General features: G+C 39.3%; 2 protein-coding genes across 3 annotated transcripts; one reads left to right on the plus strand and one right to left on the minus strand.

The window, feature by feature from the left end:
• Positions 1-6311: 6311 nt before the first annotated feature.
• On the minus strand, positions 6312-12167 carry LOC104440663 (thioredoxin 1). Its single transcript, XM_010053587.3, has 2 exons — positions 11591-12167; positions 6312-6869 (listed from the first exon to the last, which is right to left on the minus strand). The coding sequence occupies exons 1-2, from the start codon at positions 11856-11858 to the stop codon at positions 6556-6558; spliced, it is 582 nt and encodes a 193-aa protein (XP_010051889.2). The 5' UTR covers positions 11859-12167; the 3' UTR covers positions 6312-6555.
• A 1856-nt stretch (positions 12168-14023) lies between these two features.
• LOC104440669 lies at positions 14024-18244 on the plus strand. 2 transcript variants are annotated; one of them, XR_724720.3, is made up of 9 exons: positions 14026-14528; positions 15117-15257; positions 15380-15472; positions 15556-15682; positions 16092-16186; positions 16320-16415; positions 16665-16747; positions 16899-17171; positions 17824-18244. XR_724720.3 is itself a non-coding variant. In XM_010053600.3 (8 exons), exons 1-8 carry the CDS (start codon positions 14169-14171, stop codon positions 17116-17118), a joined length of 1215 nt encoding a protein of 404 aa, XP_010051902.2. In that variant the 5' UTR covers positions 14024-14168; the 3' UTR covers positions 17119-17592. The 2 variants fall into 2 exon arrangements, 1 of the variants encoding a protein (XP_010051902.2); XM_010053600.3 differs by lacking the exon at positions 17824-18244 and having other exon boundaries at positions 14024-14528; positions 16899-17592.
• The last annotated feature ends 327 nt before the right edge of the window (positions 18245-18571 follow it).

The raw sequence follows: 18571 nt of genomic DNA on the forward strand, positions 1-18571 counted from the left end.
AGAGAGATGAAATATTAGTCCACTTGATGTTGAATATGGATGCGTGATATATTTACTCAACTGGAAAAGCAAAAGGATAATAGTCTAGTGATGGAGAGAAGGAGCCCAGGTTTTGTATTCCATAAAAGCATTAAAGTGTATATTTTTCTTTTCCCTTTTCACTAATGAGGAACTCACCTTCAACTCCGGCCGGCCCATGAAATGCCCGGCTTCATCTTCATAGTCTGATGAAGCCATGAGAACTAAAACCCGAGCGGGTGAGGGTTTGAACTTAGAATTGTTTGCACCAAGTAAAGTGAAAAATCAACCGTACATCTAGCTCTTAATTCACCTATAAAGGTTGGTCCTTTAATCGCTAAATTAATATCAAATGTTTTCATGGCATCGTGAAACATGTTTTACATGGTCCACTCTTATTCTTTTCCCTTATGGTGGAAAAAAAATAGGATGATGATTTGAGAATTCCTTATGATCAAAGGGTCTAATCCTTGGTTTGTGATACGATTCTGTTCCAAAAGCAAAAAAAGGCGGCCAACTTTTTCGCCGGCTTGTTCATTGTGCACATCAATCCGGCCCTACCCATGGTCGTGTCGAGATCTTATACTTAATCGGTTGTTTAAAAATTCCTTGTCCACTGTAATAACAAGTGCCTTTTGTCTTTTCAAACACTTGGAAAATAAGGAAAAGAGCAAAGCTGACACCCCAGTTTTGTCGGGGGATGATAGGGTTGGATCCGGCCTGCGACAAGTGAGGACGTTCACACCCTAGATAATGACCCCTCGAATTTAATGTGTAAAATGCGAATTAGATATTTTAATAGGGTAATCTGCATGAAATGAATCTAGAAGGAGAGTATGCGTGGTTGTGCATCTGTCCGAGAATGGATTGCCCTCACTTATAGTGACTAACAATTATATATATATATATGTATGTATATATGTATGTATATAATTGGTACTCGGTATATATATTTATTTATAAACCATAGCTATTAAAAAAAATCAAGAACGTCTTATTTTTTACTCGATGGACATTTGCATATCTTCACTCTTGAAAATGTCGAACACTTATGTGAGTTTTATCTCTAAAGACCACTTTGCACCTCTGTATCACTTACCTTTGTTAGATGCAAAACGTGCAATCCAAATATCTCAATAACCAGAACAACAATATAGATGATTGAGTAAAAAGATGAACCAAATATCTCAATAACCAGAACAACAGCATAGATGATTGAGTAAAAAGATAAACGCACCTATTTTGGAATTCATCGTTCTTAATACGGAAGCAGAAAAGCGATTATCCACGCGCAAATCTTTCTCCTCTATTATTCTCCGTATCACTGGTTTAATGAGACGGCCCCTTATCCTTTAGCGCTAGGTAAAAGCTTCTTATATGAGAATACTTGTGAGAATTAGGGTTAGAGGAGAGACTTATAGAGTTTCCAAGTAGACTCTCTCATTATAGGCCAAGCTCAACTCGGCTCATATTAGTCAGTCTCATATTAAACTAATTAAGAAACATTCTATCTCACCTTAGATCAACCCCATAAAATAGTAAATTACAATATCAATTAATGTAGTTTACATCAGGAAAACTCTTATATTCTCCCACTTTGGCTATATTAATTGAAATTGTATTGTATGTGCGCACATTAGTCTAAAGATAATTCTTAATAATCAACTCATCCCATAAAGTCTCAAATACCGAATCATGGCAGTAACTACATGTATACACACAAAGTTTTCCATGGTCAAAGTGTTTTCAACTTTAATGATATGGATTCAATATGGTAATATGGCAAATTGATAACATATCTCATAGAGAGATTCTATTTGTCAATCATCATTCTCTTATCTTAAACATCACAAAAAATTTGTGCCACTAAAAAATGTCTTTATAGTTTCATTAAACCCACATATGCATTGTGTTTATGGTTAACATTTCTTTATATATAACAAAACATATGAATAAGGCTAATAACCGAATGCCTTTAGCCTTCACTCAAGGTTTATATGATACCTTAAGACTTTTATCAATATATATTCAACATAATGACAACACATTCAAAAAATAATTTATTGAATGCATAAGTTGATACATATCAAACTGTTATTAATTGTAACGAACACAGAAGTAAACTTTATTACAATAAAGTCAAAATAGCTCCCATTAAACAATAACATTTCATGATGCTCTTACACTCATATTAATGACATGTCAATGAAGTCCGTCAGTAGATCTGCAACTATATAATATGTAGAAATATATTATATTATAACGTTACATTTTGTACCAATTCTTTATAGTAAAAAAATTGGCTGTCATATATTTAGACCCCCTGAGACATTTGTTGTTAATAAAAATATTATAAATTTATTATCTCAATACAATCGTATGAATTTATCCATAAAGTTAAATATGGTCAACTCCTTAATGAGGTTCCGAAGTTTAATAGCCTAAGTAACAGCCTAAAAGAATGTTACAAACTCTACTTACATAGTAGAATATGACATAGAACTTCATTTACTACACTTCCTGCTAACATAAATATGCATTACGTTATTGATCTCATGTGATCCTAATAACCAGCAAAGTTTACATCTAAATACTTTATTAACTGTAAGAATTGAACATGTCTGTAAATCGGCATATAATCTCATGTCTATTTAAGTACCTTAAAATCTTCTTGGCAACAACCTAGTAATTGTGTCCTGGATTTAACTGATATTTGCCTAAAAGTCCCGTCGCAAAGATGATATTTAGTCTAGTACAAATTTGAGCATACATTATACTTTTAAGTGTACCTGTCATTTAACTAGATTTTCTCAATTTCTAAATAAGAAAAATGTAATAGATTCAATCCATCACTCTTACTAACAAGAGCAATTCCTAGCTTCTGAGAAAAATTCAATATATATGGTGAGAATGATCCTTATGAACCTCGGTATAAAGGACAAAATATGCCTTAAGGTCACTACTTATAAGCAAAATATCATGTCCATAAAGTACGAGAAAAAAAATTCCTCCCACTGACCTCGCAATATATATGTATTGAATTACTTTGACAACATTATGAAACTTTAATAATATTATCTAAAAACTGACTTAAGACAATGAATGGTTTACTTGAATCATATGTTACAAAAACCTCCGCTTACACTATATAGATTTTGTTATTAACGTGTCCATTTGAAAAGACAGGAGACAATATCTATTTGGTGTAACTCCATGTCAAAAATAGCTATTAATGACATGTTCACTTTGAAATAATCTAATATATATATTTCTTTACTGTCTACCTCTCTTTCAAAGTAAAAACTTTGGCTACTAATTTAGCTTTAAACTTCACAATATTTTTTGAAATTCTTTAAGTATGTACATTTATTTGCAACTAATGAGCTTACAATCTTTAGTCAAATCAATAAGTTTCCAAACACTATAATATTTCATAGAAATATCAATTTCTTTTTTGAAGATGTCCATATCACGAACCGTAAATCTCCACGCTCCCTCGAAACATTCGCCACCAAGAGCCCCGAGCGAAGACGCCGAAACGAGTTGGCAAGGACGGGTAATTTTGGCGTTTTCAATTCGGAATTTTGCTTAGAGGCACGTGCATAGTAATGGAGACATCTAAATGGTGAGGAGGGGGTTAAAAAGTTAGGCGTGTTTTGGCGTTTTCCCAATTTAATTTACGAGCTTTTCTTATTAGGTTTTCATTCTTTCTTTTTGGCTTTTTGTTTTTTAGTTTTTCTACACGGGTGGCTTTGATCTCATAGGAAAAAGAGCTTATCACTTGGTAGGACCGACAGCCAAATAAGAAGTAAGGCCACCGCCCCAGGGACCAATGGCGAATTGGCAACGAGGTATCCATAATGGATGCTGGTTCTTCGTCTTTACTCTCCCACTTGTTCATAATAATTATTTTGAATATTATATATATATATATAGCTTTATCTCTATATGCTGACAAGGTGCTTATCTTGGAGGTGTGGACTTGGGCCAAAAAGGGGGTCAATATGATATATTTATGTTCTTTTTTGCTGGAGACAAATATAATATTTGGCATATGGGAAGCTTTATCTCTATTTGCTGTGCGTTAGATTAACTTTTGGCCGTGGTGACCGGGCAGATTTGAGCAAAAGCTGTCGTACAACTTGCTTGAGAGGCCATCCTGTTGCACTTGCCAATCGTTGAGGGAATCAGCAAGTTTGACCCCGAACCCTTGAAGAACGTCACTTCTCAATAAGTATATTATCAAGTCCATACGGATGACATATGCCGAGAGAGACGGAGTCGGGTGGATTGGGTGATCACGACGTTCCTTCTTCAGTCGCCTAAAAGAGTTGTGTCGAGATGATTCGGTCAGAAAAGACTAGTTAGCATCTGAAGAGTCGAGGGGATAGATCGATGGCATCGCCCTTTTTAATGATCATTCCTAATTTTGATAGATTTGTCACTTTTCGATTGAATAAGAGAATAAGTGGATTAGACTTACTTGATCATAAGCATGTCATGATATCATAATTAGATATAGTTCTACTTCACATTTTTGTCTTCCAGGCAGAGAAGCCTGATGATTTCGTTGCTATAATTTGGTATAATATCAAAAACAAGTAGGTACTCGTTACCTAACCAACAATGTACCTATCTAATTAAGAAAATTTGATTGAAGTTGTCATCCTTCTCATATGATAAGCTATAAAATGCGGATGTGCTTGCACCAAGACTCGCCTCCAATTGTGAGGAAGATGCTTTCTACTTGTATTCCCCACATTTAATTAATTCAATGTCAACCTCCTGAGATATATAGTAAAACTACCAAATTTCAATATAGTTTTCTTTTTTCCTCATTTTCCTTTTCAATTTAGCTAGAGAAGGACTAAATTATTAGTCACCGAACCGTTCATATAAAGAAATTAGAGATAAATTATATAAATTTTTTTATAGCTTTAGCAAAGAGTCAAACCCATATAACAATGTGGTGCAACTAAGTTTGAGGTTTGTTTATTAGGTAGTGGTCTAACTAATGCTTGAATTTACACTATTGAACTAAGCAATTGCTTAAAAATTGATCACGCGGTCCATGTGCGCTTATCCAGATTACAAGTGGCTTCAAGTTAGATCGTCGCCGGTGCATCATCAGAAATTATATATGCAAACCTTAAAATCAGCTAGAACATCGAAAATGCTCGGTCCAATTTCACGAGAGGAAGCCAAAAAGATCTGATGTTTTCCAAAGATCATGTCATGTGGATGGGCGCGAGGAAACAAAGCTCTGTTGGACATAAGCCATGTTGGCCTTTCGGTAATAGGAGATAAGATCGTCCAAGCTGGCAAAACACGGAATCGTTATTAATTTTAGGATAAGGGGGAGAGACTTTTCTTTGTACCTGTGAACAAACATTTTCCAAGGTTCACAAAAAAGTCAAGAGGATTTCTCTGCTGTCTTGTTCGCCCCAATCAATCTAAGGACATGGGCAGCGTCGTATCCTTGTACCTTTGCCGTCACGGATCGGCGCTGTTGAGATAAAGATCACTTTTCGTGAATGTGATGACTAGGCTCTGATGCTGCCTCCATCTCCCACCTTGTTTCGTTTCCCCTCTCCTCCTCTTCCTGTAGTTTTCAAAGCTGCACATGCACGTACACAGGTTCAGACAAGATGGGAATTGACATCGTTCGGCAATTCCCGCGGTTACTGTGCTAATTTAAGAGTGGGAAAGTGATGATGAATCCCATTGTGAGACTTTCTTTCTTTTCCAAGTCACAGTGATTCCATCCCATCACCTCTAAATATCTCGAAACCAGTAGTTTTTCTACTCATGGTTGTGCTTAATATGCAAGATCCCTTAGAATTTTGCATTTGGGAGGATGTTATAATATATGAGGATCGCAGACCGAGGCATGACTCCCCCCCGTTCCTCTAGTGTCCGCTGCTACAAAGTCCAATTTAAAATAGTTATCGCCAATTCAACTCAATATAGATGGATGTGATGACTCTGATCCGAAGAGGAGCTGGACAGATCTAAAATTCTAGATGCGGGGAAAATTGCAAAAGCAAAGTCCTAGAAGAGCCGAGCACAATGGCCCAGGAAGAGTCAACGCGGATTTGCATTCCCCGGTGACGCTAGCGGAGAAACCACTATCCCGACGTCACGCTTAAGTCACCATATAACTAAGAAACCACCATCCCAACATTACGCTTAAGTCACCATATAGCTTAGTAGGGTATTCGAACCTTGGCCTTCACCGAGGAGGGCCAAGGATCTACCATCCACGTCACCTCGGTCGGTGGTGCGGATTTGCATTATTTCAAACTGAAACTTTGACAAAAGGGCAAAGCAGTATCATTTATGCTCTTACAGTTGACAAGCAACCACCACCAAGCTATTGGTATCCTATCAACTTTCTTATTTTTCATGGCTCTATGTCGATTCCCACACCAGACAAAAACATAATTGAATTCTAGGTACACACTAACACAGACAGATGGAACTCTCCAAAATCATAAAAACGTAGCCAATTGACCTTTTACACATCACTATTTGTTTTCACAAGAACTTCTCTATGCAGGTTGTGAGGGTTGATTTGGGCACTGCACCGAGGACCGCGTCTTTCTTCTCGCCACTGCTGAAGATCATGATCGTGGGTACACTCCGGACTCCATATTGAGTTGCGATGGAAGGGCTCTCATCAGTATTCAGTTTGAAGCACTTGAGCTTCCCAGCGTACTCGTCCGCTATTTCTCCCACCACCGGATGGAGCATTCGGCAGGGCCCGCACCACGGGGCCCAAAACTCGACCAGCACAGGCCCATCAGCCTTGAGAACAAGTGACTTCCATGTAGTATCTGTCACTGGAGGAACTGCAGGAAGACAAACAAACGAGTTACCCACTGAATAAAATTAATTCTGATCAGAGCCCGACAGACCAATTTAAGCAATGAAGTCAAACTTCTTTGGAAAAAGAAAAGAAAAATGGTTTAAGCAGCTGATAAATTTCAATATCAAAGAACATTATATAGATGAGAAAAATGATTATCTTATTTTAATAAGGATCATGAACTTTTCCAGACAAAATGGGAACACAAGATTCTAGGGGAAAAGTCACTCATGCTTCTTCAAAATTCACATCTCGCCTGTACTGAAGTAATGGGCAGCCCCAGAAATGCTGGCAGCTAGATTAATGAGTTCAGACAACTACTATATCTGGCATTACTCTGCTGAATTATAAAACAAAGAAATTAAACCTCCACGAGAATAAATTGAGTGCAGATGCAGGACTTGCCAATAAAGAGGAAACCAATTAAGCTTAGATGATCGTCTGAAGGAATAGCAACTTAAAAATTTTAAAGTATATATAAACCAATATCGAAGTCAAATTTATTACTTGCTAGTATATAAAAAAATGAACACCTAAAGCAAGAAACAAAATCCATCTTTTTCTGCGCATGTGCTTGCATTGCTAAGAAGTCAGTATGTGGGTCAATGGGGCCAACAGCAAGAAAAAGTTGTCCTAGAATCTAAATGCCGAGAAATTTGATGAATAAACACGACAAATTGTATTAAACTATAATAGAACAAACTTAGGTCCTCTTTCTAGGACCCATTCTTTCCAGAATAAAGTTAAAGATCCTCGACAATTCAAAGATATGGTTGTAAAGACCCTTTGGACTAAATTCTAAACAAATGGTCCATCAACATAAAGTGCTTTGACCTTTCAGCAAGGATCACGCCAACATGTAGACTCCATTGTAGAATTCTCTAAGTATTGAAAAGCAGGAGAACAAAGTATACATATCAAGATACCAACTGAAGCAGAACTAAATCCCCATGACAAATCCTATACTTCGCTTTGCACCAAGTACAACGAAAATGATCAGATTTCCTTTCCATCACAGAACCTCTCTTATTTCAAATCTCTTTTTACTCCCTTAAGATTTTGTCTTTCCATGCTTAAGTGTCCAACAAAAAAACAGAGCATCCTAAACAACACACTAGTTACATCAATACATACCACAAGAGTAGTTGATCTATGCATGGCACAGTGTTTTCCAACATCATTCATAAGTGTTTATATAGAAGAGCATCTTGAACATGAAGTAACAGGTAGGTGGGATGAAGTGTCCACTTCTGATATTAATTTTCCATTAACCAGCTTTCTACCCTTTGATAGTCTCCATCAAGAATTGCTTCCAGTCTGACTTGCATGAGGTTTTCACGCTGCATGTGCGTCAGCTGCATGACTTTAATGATGTTGTCTTAGTCCATGAATCAAACATGAACTTGACTTCTAGATTAGGGTGATATGATGTTAAGATAGCACAATTCACTTAATTATTAATGACGACACCATGCTTTATTCTTAAGAATCTTAACACCATTACCAAGTGTCCAGGTGAAAATGAAGTGAAACAAGCAACTTGCCAATCTACCTTTTATTTTTTCAGGTAAGTATAAACCCACTCCTATCTCCGCCGAGTTTCTTAGTTCTTTCAAGATACTTCGAGATATTAACCAAGCCCAAATGCAGCTAGTACAGCAAACCTTTTCCCCATTACTTGAAGAAGAAGACAAAAATATAAAAGATGATTGCTTAAAGTGTATATTCTATGTCTAAGTGCTGTCATACTACTGTGTTCTCCAGACTACAAATGTTAATGTCACTCCAACATAATTGATCTGATCATGTTTGAAGATGAATTCTAATTATTTCAACATAATTTTGAACCGAAGTTGAAAAGAAAATTGCAAATCCTGCAGAAGACTATGAAGGCCTGAATTTAGGCTGTATTGGACATGAACTGCGGTTCATTATAAAGGAAACAGAACCAAGTCACTATCCAAACACACACTTGGAAAAGAACTTCGTGTTGCTCCTAAAAGAGACATCAAACAAACTTATGATAGGAGTGGAAGGGTGGAAAAAACCGGCCAGCAAACAATACTTTCAGCGCATAACTTAAAGTGGCAAACTTATGCATTCATATATCCTAGTCCACAGCTCCACATTCATAGAACTACCCACTACCCAGTAGCATCCTCAAAGCAGCCACAGACCCAGAAAGATGGGAACATCTTTGACATTTCAGAAGGTTGTATAGAAATGTGGTCAATGATTGCAGCACTGCAATAGCATTAGATCAACAAGTTGAACGTGGATGAGGATCACCAGAGGAATTGCTGGCTCAGGGATCAAAATCTATTTCAATGCAAGTATGCGACTTAAGGAAGAACCAGGTTGAAGGATCAGGTTCCAATAGTCCAAGAAACGTAAGGTCTCCTTCCAGCATTTCCAGCAAATTTAAGCCAAAGCTTGAAAATAATCTAGCTGAAGAGCATACTCTCAGAAAAGATTTTAAAGATGAATTCCAACAAAAGGATTTATGCTACCACACAAACCTTACACAATAGAGCAACCAAAACTAACATACACGAATATCAGAGGACTCGTGAACACACATCATTTTCTCCCTTGGAGCTGACTCGGGCAAAGAAGTTACAAATACTTTCATTTTATGATGCTACCAGATGCTTTATATTCATCAAGATCACTTGATCTAAAATTTTCCTCCATGCATCAGTGAAAGGACACGACAAAAAACTAAGACCTCATCAGTCACGCCATCCAAACCATAGACAAGAATTATTGGGATTATGCTTGAATGAAGAAAGCATAATCTAGAGAAAGTAAAAGGAGGATGGATCCACAAGTAGACAAATGTTTTCAGGACATAAACTTCCAGACCTATAACTAAGGCTAAACGACAAGACTTAAGAGCATCCAAATAACTTTTGGTGCTTAGGCTGACAAAATGATCAGATAGAAGTTCGATCTTTTACAACTCCATTACTTCCTCAATTAACAAAAACAGTAAGGAATGTGAATTTACATTAAACATTAACTGGAGGAACTGGAAAGAGCTCATTCTAATCGTGTAAAGTAAAAGTGCATACTCATACCAGCTTCAAATAAAACAGGGATTCTGCTTATCTTCTGTTTTAGCAATTAGAAAACTTAATCTAGAACATAGAAGGCTGTCATATGCTTTGAGATGGAAACAGGGTTATACTTAGGGACCAATTAATCAGACTCAGCAAACAGGATGCTTGCAGTATGAAACATAGTTATTGTAAAGTAAAACCAAAAAGGTTGAGAGAAAAACCTATCCTATATTAACTAAAGAAAGTTTACGGGAGTGTCAACGACTCAGTCAATTGTCACCAATCACCCTCATTCACATTAATAACAAGTGCTTGCAATAGCATGTTTGGGATTTAATGATCTTGAGATGCACATCTTCCATTGATGGAACAGAAGAAAAGGAACAAACTTTTAATGAACTATTGAATCGTCATCCAATATGAGTGGGCAAACACATTCGCAAACATCTAGTTGACCAACAATTATAATTCACTGTTTAAGCAGGTCAAAGGTGTTCCAAGTCTACAGGGACAATTCTTCCCTTGTCAAACATTAACTTCACGAAAATCACTAGCCAGTCTACTAGCGCATTCATTGATCCAAGTCGTGAAGATCAGTATTCATGCATTACATATATACAAAATTCTGTGGTAATGTGTTTGAAATAAGAAGATGGCGTCACTTTGTTATAATGGCAAACATATAAGTGATTAGTATCAAAGCAAATGCATCCCACTGTTGATACTATAGTTATCTTTCCATTGTGAAGAATCTGCGAAAGTTTGAGGTAACAGAGCATTTAGAGGAGACCTTAAGATAATTTGAGGTTTTGGGAGCATAGTAAATGAGTTCCTGAACCATGGCGCTGACTAATCCAAATTCTCCTCAAGACTGCTGGTCTATATCTCAAACTTGAGCATGTAATTACGTTTTTCAAAGTTCTACCCAAGCAAAAAACATGGTTATTAGCATATGTCAGCAATAAGCTGATATTCCAATGCAATCAAAATAAGGGATGGCGCGAACTATTGGACTTTCTCTAGCTACCAGCAAGGACATTATCGAAGAGAAAGAAGGACGGGACTCCGCTTCTACCTTTGATTCCTATAAGGCCAACCTATATATCTATATGGATGCGTACTCAGCTATAGCCTTCATAAAGAAATATACAGATCCAATAAATCGATCTATTCTACTTACATCAGATCATACTAAATGATGGTCGAGTATAATTCCCTAAATCATACATAGTAATTCCGAGACGTTCCATGAAAATTCAGTGCTTGGTAAAAAGTAGCGAGTTGAACAACTCGTAGACTATGAGAGAGAGCCTATCTACAGCAGGATTCTTGTAGTTAAATTTGCTTCCACAAGCCTTAGTGCTGTATATTAGCATAGACACAAGTCTCTTTGCTTCTTTTTTTTCTCGAGTCTACCGATCAAATGCACACTCGAAACAATTAAGTCTCGATGCCGAAACAACCAAACTATAGAACATATGGCATTTCCATTCAAAAGTCCCTATCAATCAGCTCAATCTAAACCACATCATTTCGCAGTCCTAAATTCGCGAGTGCACGATAAACCGTTTCGGCAAAACCCCCTACGCCAAAGTCTACAATCAACGAAATACAAAAAGGAGGGAAGAGAACGAAAACTCACGGTCGAGAGCAGTGTCCGAGGCTTCGCACACGATCCGCCCATTCCGCGAGCAGCGAGGACCTCTCGAGCTCCTGGAATTCGACGGAGCGAGCGATCGCGACTGAATCCTCAACCCCGCGAAGCCCGGCAAGGCGTCGGCTTTCGGCCGCGAGGGGAGGGAAATCGCCGCCGGGGACGAGGCCATAGCCGCCGCAGGGCGGCGGGGGGAAGGGCGAATCTTCGGCGAGGAGAGAGCGACCGACTCGAGCATTGCCGCCATCGAAGACATGAGGAACGACCGCTGCGCCTAGAGATTATCGAGAGATGATATTACGAGGAAGCGCGAGTTTATATGGGGGAGGGAGGGAGCGCGCGCGGCCGGCAGCGGAACGAGGGATGCGAGAAAGTTAGATGAGAGCGGTGCGCAAGGAGCTGAAGATAGAGAGAGAGAGAGAGATGGAGATGGAGATTCCGGTGGGGACCTGAAGATGGAAGGCGGCGAGGAAGAGGAAGAAGGAAGACGGGACAGTGTGGAAGTGCCGGAGGTTGACGAAAAAGGAGGAAAGTTAGATGGGCTGGAATGGATGTTGCCATTGCCGTCGCCTTGTCGCGCTCGTTCGTGCGATGATTCGGACCATCGACGAGGTGCAAATCATCGACGAAGTACTATGTGACCGCTCGTCTCCGAGAGAAATAAGCCGGACCGGTTCGGTATTTGACCCGCGACCTAAAAATGGCATCGCCTGGTGCGCGCGAACCAGGCGATGCCACCTGGGTCCACGCGACTTCAGGCAGCATAGCCTGGCTCGCGTGGACCCAGGAGATGCTACGCAAGCCAAGTGACATTGCCTGAGTCTACGCGACCTCAGCAACCTAGAGGCTAGATCTATCGGTCCAGCAGTTGGATCTGTCTCCGTGGCCTTAGGCCGGCAAATATAACAGTCCAGTGAATGATTTTGATCATTTTTGTTCAGAAATAAAAAAAGTTAAAAATTTTTATTTGATTTTACTTTAAAAAAAATAAAAATAGCAAAAATTTATTTCAAAAAGTTTAGAAAAATGATAATAATTTTATTAAAGTTTTTTTTTAATGTTATTTGAGATTGCAAATAAAAATTATTTATAAATTTTGGAAAATCCATTTATCTCAAAGTCATTTTTGCAAAATTGAACCAAACGGGCATGAATTTCCTTAGATTGAAGAAGGGATGGAAGATAGAATTTAACTATGTAACTTGCAAACTTGGTGAAGCCCGAATTGGTCCGCGGGTCAAACCATGGAGTGAGTTTGGTCTCGACAAGTGATCCTTGAATCCGGTAGGATCAACCTATTGGGTTCAAAAAAATCTGGCCTGGATTAATCACTTGGTTAGGTCAAAATTTGTCCCGAATTGAACTAGGGATGATTGTTCAGTCTAGGCAAGCGATCTCAATTTGACGAAATCCGCCCTCAATAAGTCTAGTGCAAGTCTAACTCAATTGCATCGTTGTAGAATTAACTAGATAATTAAGATAATTAGTATCTACTTCCCTCCATAAAGTCTCCAAACTAATCGGTACTCATCCTAGTCACCATAGAAATTTAGTCACCACAACGTGGCCTAACCCTTTTGAATCAAATTTCTCCCCATAAATTGAATCACTACTATTTTGGATTTGGTCCAGCCTAAGGACCTTAAACAAAGGCCGTGGTTATCGGAGCCCCTATTCCACGTAAATAAAATAGAAGGGTTAACTGCGGGGGGATTTGTAACCAATTTGGGAACCACCCCTGGCATGATCCTGGCTTTACTGCGCTAGTCTCTCGACGATTGCTAGCCCAATATCATGGAAATGATGGTAGAAATAGGTTACAAATTAGTCACCACAACGTGGCCCAACCCTTTTGAATCAAATTTCTCCCCATAAATTGAATCACTACTATTTTGGATCACTCACTAAAATGGGTTTTTGGATAGGTTAGCCACGTGCATTATTTGGCAATTATGCCACTTTGTTCGCCCTTTTTTCAGAGGATTCCTCGGATCGAGCCTTCAAGAGCTCCTAAATCATGCCCCATGGTCTGTGGAGATGTCTCGAGACAACAAAGAACCGCCAACAGGTCTCCGTGTCCGCAGATCTTCATCAGGGGAAAGTTGCTTCCGTTTCTGTTGGCACCATGTTTGGCTCTAGTACCCTAACGCGGTAGAACCAATCGATAAACATATTTATCTCAGGCACAGCACGTTCACATGGCAAATTATAAGTCATTAATCAAGAAAAACAAAATGCATACTTATATCTATGAAAACCGAATGAAATTCTATTTTTTTAAAAAAAGAAAAAGAAAGTAAATGCATATGTAAAGTTATAAACTGCTGTTTTCTAGAATTTTTGCCGTAACATTTTCCAAAAGGTTATTTCCGTCGGTAAACAGTAACACAGGGCAAACCTAATTCAGCTCATCATTCAGCAAGAATCCTGAAGGACCTGGCAAAAACCAAATGTCGCCTCACCGAAACGAGCGAAACGAGCGAAACGAGCCGACCTCTAATTAAAATATGCGAGAGAGGAGACCCGAAAAAGGCCCCAAATTAAAAAAAAAAAAAAAAAAAAAAAAATGCATCTTTCTCCGAGAACCTTTCCAGTCAGATGCTCGCCCTCCGCCGCAGCAGCTGCGCACTTCGCATTCTCCTGCTTCGTCCAAAGCCGCATGGATGTTAAACCCTGCGCCCTCTCCGGCGACGGCAGTGCCCCCTTGACCTCCGCCGCTCGCGCGCCTCCGCGGCACGTCCACGTGAGCGGCGAAGACGGAGACGCCGCCGCGAAGGGCGGTCCCGTCTCGCCGCAAGAATGGCGGGGGTGGGGGTGCGCGTCCCCGGTGCCCGCCGTGGTCACCGAGGTCATCGAGGACCTGAAGCTCTTGGAGGAAGACATGGACGCCCCCCTGAGCTTCGGCGGCAAGGGCGGTAAACTCCAGGTGGGCTCTCTGCTGTTTTGTTGACGGGCTCTTTCTTGATTTTGGAATGATTTATTGAAATGGGTCTCGACCGGTCGTGTTGTGCTCTGTTTCGGTAGACTTGGCTTGACTTTGATGCCGCCTGCGGTTTCTGAGGATGAGCAATTGGAAAGTAGGAAGCTTTTGTGCGGGTCTTCCCGGGAACAGTCTGGCGGATGTTGCTGTCGCTATGATAAAAAAAAAGGATGCGATTGGTCCTGCGTTGTGCCTTTACCTAGAAAAGATTTGTATGTCATTGAAAGAAGTGACTAGGGGAGGTTTTAGAGTTCGGGAAGTTTGGAACTGCATAAGAAAATCAGCCTCCTTTGGATGTCTACACTTGTATGGCGATGCTCTTGAAATCTTGTCGGGACCATTGCTCTTCGAGACTTAAAAAAGATAAAAATAAAGAAGAACCTTTGTTGTAACAAAAGTCTGCGTGAGAGCTCTAATGTGACAGTTTTTGTAAACTAAAGGATGAAATTTTGCAAATCTGATAGTTTGGATTGAGAATCAGTGTCTTTAATTGCTGTGGATGCATTCAGTTCCTCAATGTTGCTTGTTCTTCAGGGCGAGTTCAAAGTGAAAGAGGACAAGAAGCACAGAGCAAAATATCAGGCATTAGGTGACTCAGAGAAGAAACTTCAATTCTTTGCTGCCCGACAGATAGCATGCCGTTTGCTTGGAAGCAGGAACTACCTTTGCCAAAAGGTACTTGGCTACTTTGCAAGGATAGTTCTTCTACATAATATCAATTTTCATCCCTCTACCAATGCTTCAAAATGTATTCCATTTTGAGATATGTTAGAATATGTTGTCCTATTGTTTTGCAGTGCTGGCTTCCTATGGAAGATTGTATGTGTTCAAAAGTACTTCCCTGTTCTCTGTGGCATGGTATGCGTTTCTGGGTGTATATGCATCCCAAGGTATTAATACTTTGTCATTTATGGTATATCATACATTTACATTGATGCATCGGCCTCTGTTAGTGTGACTAGTCCTTTTACAGGACTTTCTGAGACAAAACAACACTGGGAAGTTGCTATGGCAATTGTTTGGAGTCCAAGCAGCAACTTTGTGCCTCTTTGGAGTTGCTGAAGACGAAGAGATCATGTGGAATACCTTCAAACTTGCAGGTTCCATCATTTTCTTTTTCTTCTGTATTTTTTTGGTGACTTTTCACTTCAGAGATTTCTCAGTCCAATATTGCAGCAACCCAATAATGTTGAAGGGTCAATGTTTGGAAATATTGCTAGTTTGATAATTTTGTTGAGTTGATCAGAGTCAATTTCATATCTTGGAAAGGCCTTTCCATTTTACAATCCAAGCGTCCCTTTGACCTTTTATGTTTGGCTTTTTGGGTGAAATAAACTGATTTTCTGTCTGAGAGAATATTTATTTATTGGGAGAGAGGCAAAGTGGCTATGGTGGCTGGGTAATTTATTCTTTATTTGGATGTGGTAATTGGAGATTAAACATCTTTAAGTCATTATATTACGTTTTATTGTATCCTTGGGACCTGACATGTAATATTATCAATATCAGGGAAGAGTAGGGTTTGGTGCCTCTATCCCAATAAGAGTGCTCTGACTGAATCTGTACAGGATACATTCAGCAGGGCACAATTCCAGTCAGAGAGGGTAGTGCTTCTTCAAAATTGACGTGACGGTCTTGTGCCAATACCAATGCTTGAATCTTTAATTCTTTATTGTTGTCCTTGTCTCCTGATTACAATGGCTTCAGATGTAAATTCCTCTTTTCTATCTTCTCCAGGCTTCCATTACTGAGAAAAATGAAGATAGAATTTTGAATTTTGTTCTAATTGATGGTACATGGAGTAATTCTGCTGCAATGTTCCAGCGTTTAAAGGTAATACTGGGTGGCAAATCCTTTTTATATTACCTTTTTATCTCCTCTGATTTACGGTTTACACTCAACAAAGCATACTTCTCTTCATTGTAGAAATATGTCTTTGTCACCTATGTGTAGTCAGTGCTGTCGGCTTTGACCCTCTGAACGGAATTTACAGTTTTGCATTATTGAGACAACCTAGTGGTTGATGCTTGGTCGCAACTAATGAGTTTATTCTGGCATGACCTTGTATTTTCCAACCTGAAGGAGCAAGCAAAGATCGTTTGGGGGGAAGATGATCTTCCTTGTATATCTCTCGCTACTGGTGCATCTGCAATGCACAAGCTCAGGTGATATGAATGGCTAGAACTTCTCTTCTCTTGATTCTTTCCACTGTTTCCTGTAATTGTATGATTTTTCCATAAAAACCTTGGACTTCTCCTGTTCGTCTTAGAGCATCTAAAACCACTCTTAAGCTTAATAAGTTTTGTCTGAGTTTAGGCCACAGCCTTCATGGGATCGTACCTGCACAGCTGCTGCAGCCATTGCCCTCATGTCTGAGCTACAAGCTGTTCCAGATTTTAGCTCCTATGGTTTGGATAAGCAGGCTGAAGCAGTGGAAGATGCCTTGCAAATGTTATTAGAAGCACTCACAGCTCGACGCCTTCGAATGGGCAGGTCCATCACTCGTAAAGTGAGGCACACCAGTGATATCTGCTAGTATCCAACTAACAAGTAATTTGGAGCAATGGGAGGAAGCTTCAAACTAATGAGGTAATCTGATGTTCAACTCATGCTTGGAAACTTAAGGCAAGGAACACAGATTGAACATATCTTTCGCATATTTTCGAATGAAATTCTATCCGGTTCCTGATTGTGGATCCATAGGCTGACAACTCATATCAGCATACTGTAGTCATGTTTTAGTTTAAGCTATGCCAGCGCCCAGCAGTACCAACCATATATTTTGTCAAACATATTAAACGGGAGTTCCTGGAAAAGCATGCCAATTTTGGCATTAAGATGTTGTCTTGAGTAATCTTCTGGTTCTTTCTTTCTATTTGTACTCTGGATGGTCTCATGGTTGTTGTGCTTAAAGTCACCTTCCCTGTTGTCACAATGGCCTAAAAAAGGCCTAAAAAGAGCTTGTATTTGTGTACAGTCCAATACAAGCTGTGTTACACCTTTATTTCAATTCTTTGTCACCTTTCTATGCTTGTATCATTTTTATTATGATAAGAGAAATGCTAGAGTTACGAAACTGGTTTATGAAATTGGTATGCTAAGTGATGTTTCATATTGTGAGTGGCATTTTAAGCAAGCGGTTCATATTTAAAAACCATTAATAGTTTTGACACATCACTTTGTAAATCAATTTTGTAAACCAGTCTCAGTAATTCTAGCATTGCTCTTACGAATGCTTCAGGGTGGGCCATCAGAGAAAAACCAGTGCAGTCACCAGGAATAGTGCCTTCACCAGGAATACCATCGTGGGTGCGAGTTCAAAATTTGACTCGCTTAGCTTCCTTGCATCAAGTAGCCACACTTTTGCTGGCGGGCAGCCTCCTAGCAGCCTTAGAGATCCTTCCGGAGACACCACAACACTTATGCTCAATTTTCCAGATTTGCTTTGAGCTCCATCAGAGAGAGAGAGAGAGATTCATTTTCTCTTAGCAGCTTTTTGTGGTAAAACTGATGCTGAACTGACCAGGTTGCATTTTTGAGGTGGCTATGCAATACCCAAAGATATACAGAATCGGACAATGTCATTCTTTTGTTCCTTAGATAATCTTCTGTCTTGGCTATTTGCTAGCCTACTCATTTACCTCCTAAGAGTTGCTTGATCATGAAACTTGGTTGAATGGGTTTTTCTTCGCATCAATCCCTCATTTGGCGAAGAGTGCTGTCTCCTACGAAAATCTAACATGTGAAACACATATTGAAGCGATAAAGATTGGATGTTGTTTCTATAATCTTGATGGGGTTGGTGGTCCCAAAACCTCCCTCAGTTGTCGCTCTTCAAATTTCATCGAAATCCCCCAAGCTGGATGATTATATACATTGCTCCTTGTAGGGTAACTTTTACTATCAAGAAAATCGAGTATATTCGTCATTTCTAAGAAAATGTTTGCCAATCTCACTGCACTGACTTCTTCCAAGTTCGATCTTTTTCC

This window comes from Eucalyptus grandis, chromosome 1 (assembly GCF_016545825.1).
Source record: "Eucalyptus grandis isolate ANBG69807.140 chromosome 1, ASM1654582v1, whole genome shotgun sequence".
NCBI classification, from domain to species: domain Eukaryota; kingdom Viridiplantae; phylum Streptophyta; class Magnoliopsida; order Myrtales; family Myrtaceae; genus Eucalyptus; species Eucalyptus grandis.

Coding starts and splice junctions, on each gene's coding strand:
- LOC104440669 (XM_010053600.3), top strand. CDS start 14,169: ATGCATCTTTCTCCGAGAACCTTTCCAGTCAGATGCTCGCCCTCCGCC. Junction 14,529..15,116: donor GCAAGGGCGGTAAACTCCAG/GTGGGCTCTCTG, acceptor CTTGTTCTTCAG/GGCGAGTTCAAAGTGAAAGA. Junction 16,416..16,664: donor CAATGTTCCAGCGTTTAAAG/GTAATACTGGGT, acceptor TCCAACCTGAAG/GAGCAAGCAAAGATCGTTTG.
- LOC104440663 (XM_010053587.3), bottom strand. CDS start 11,858: ATGTCTTCGATGGCGGCAATGCTCGAGTCGGTCGCTCTCTCCTCGCCG. Junction 6,870..11,590: donor CTCGGACACTGCTCTCGACC/GTGAGTTTTCGT, acceptor GTCTTCCTGCAG/TTCCTCCAGTGACAGATACT.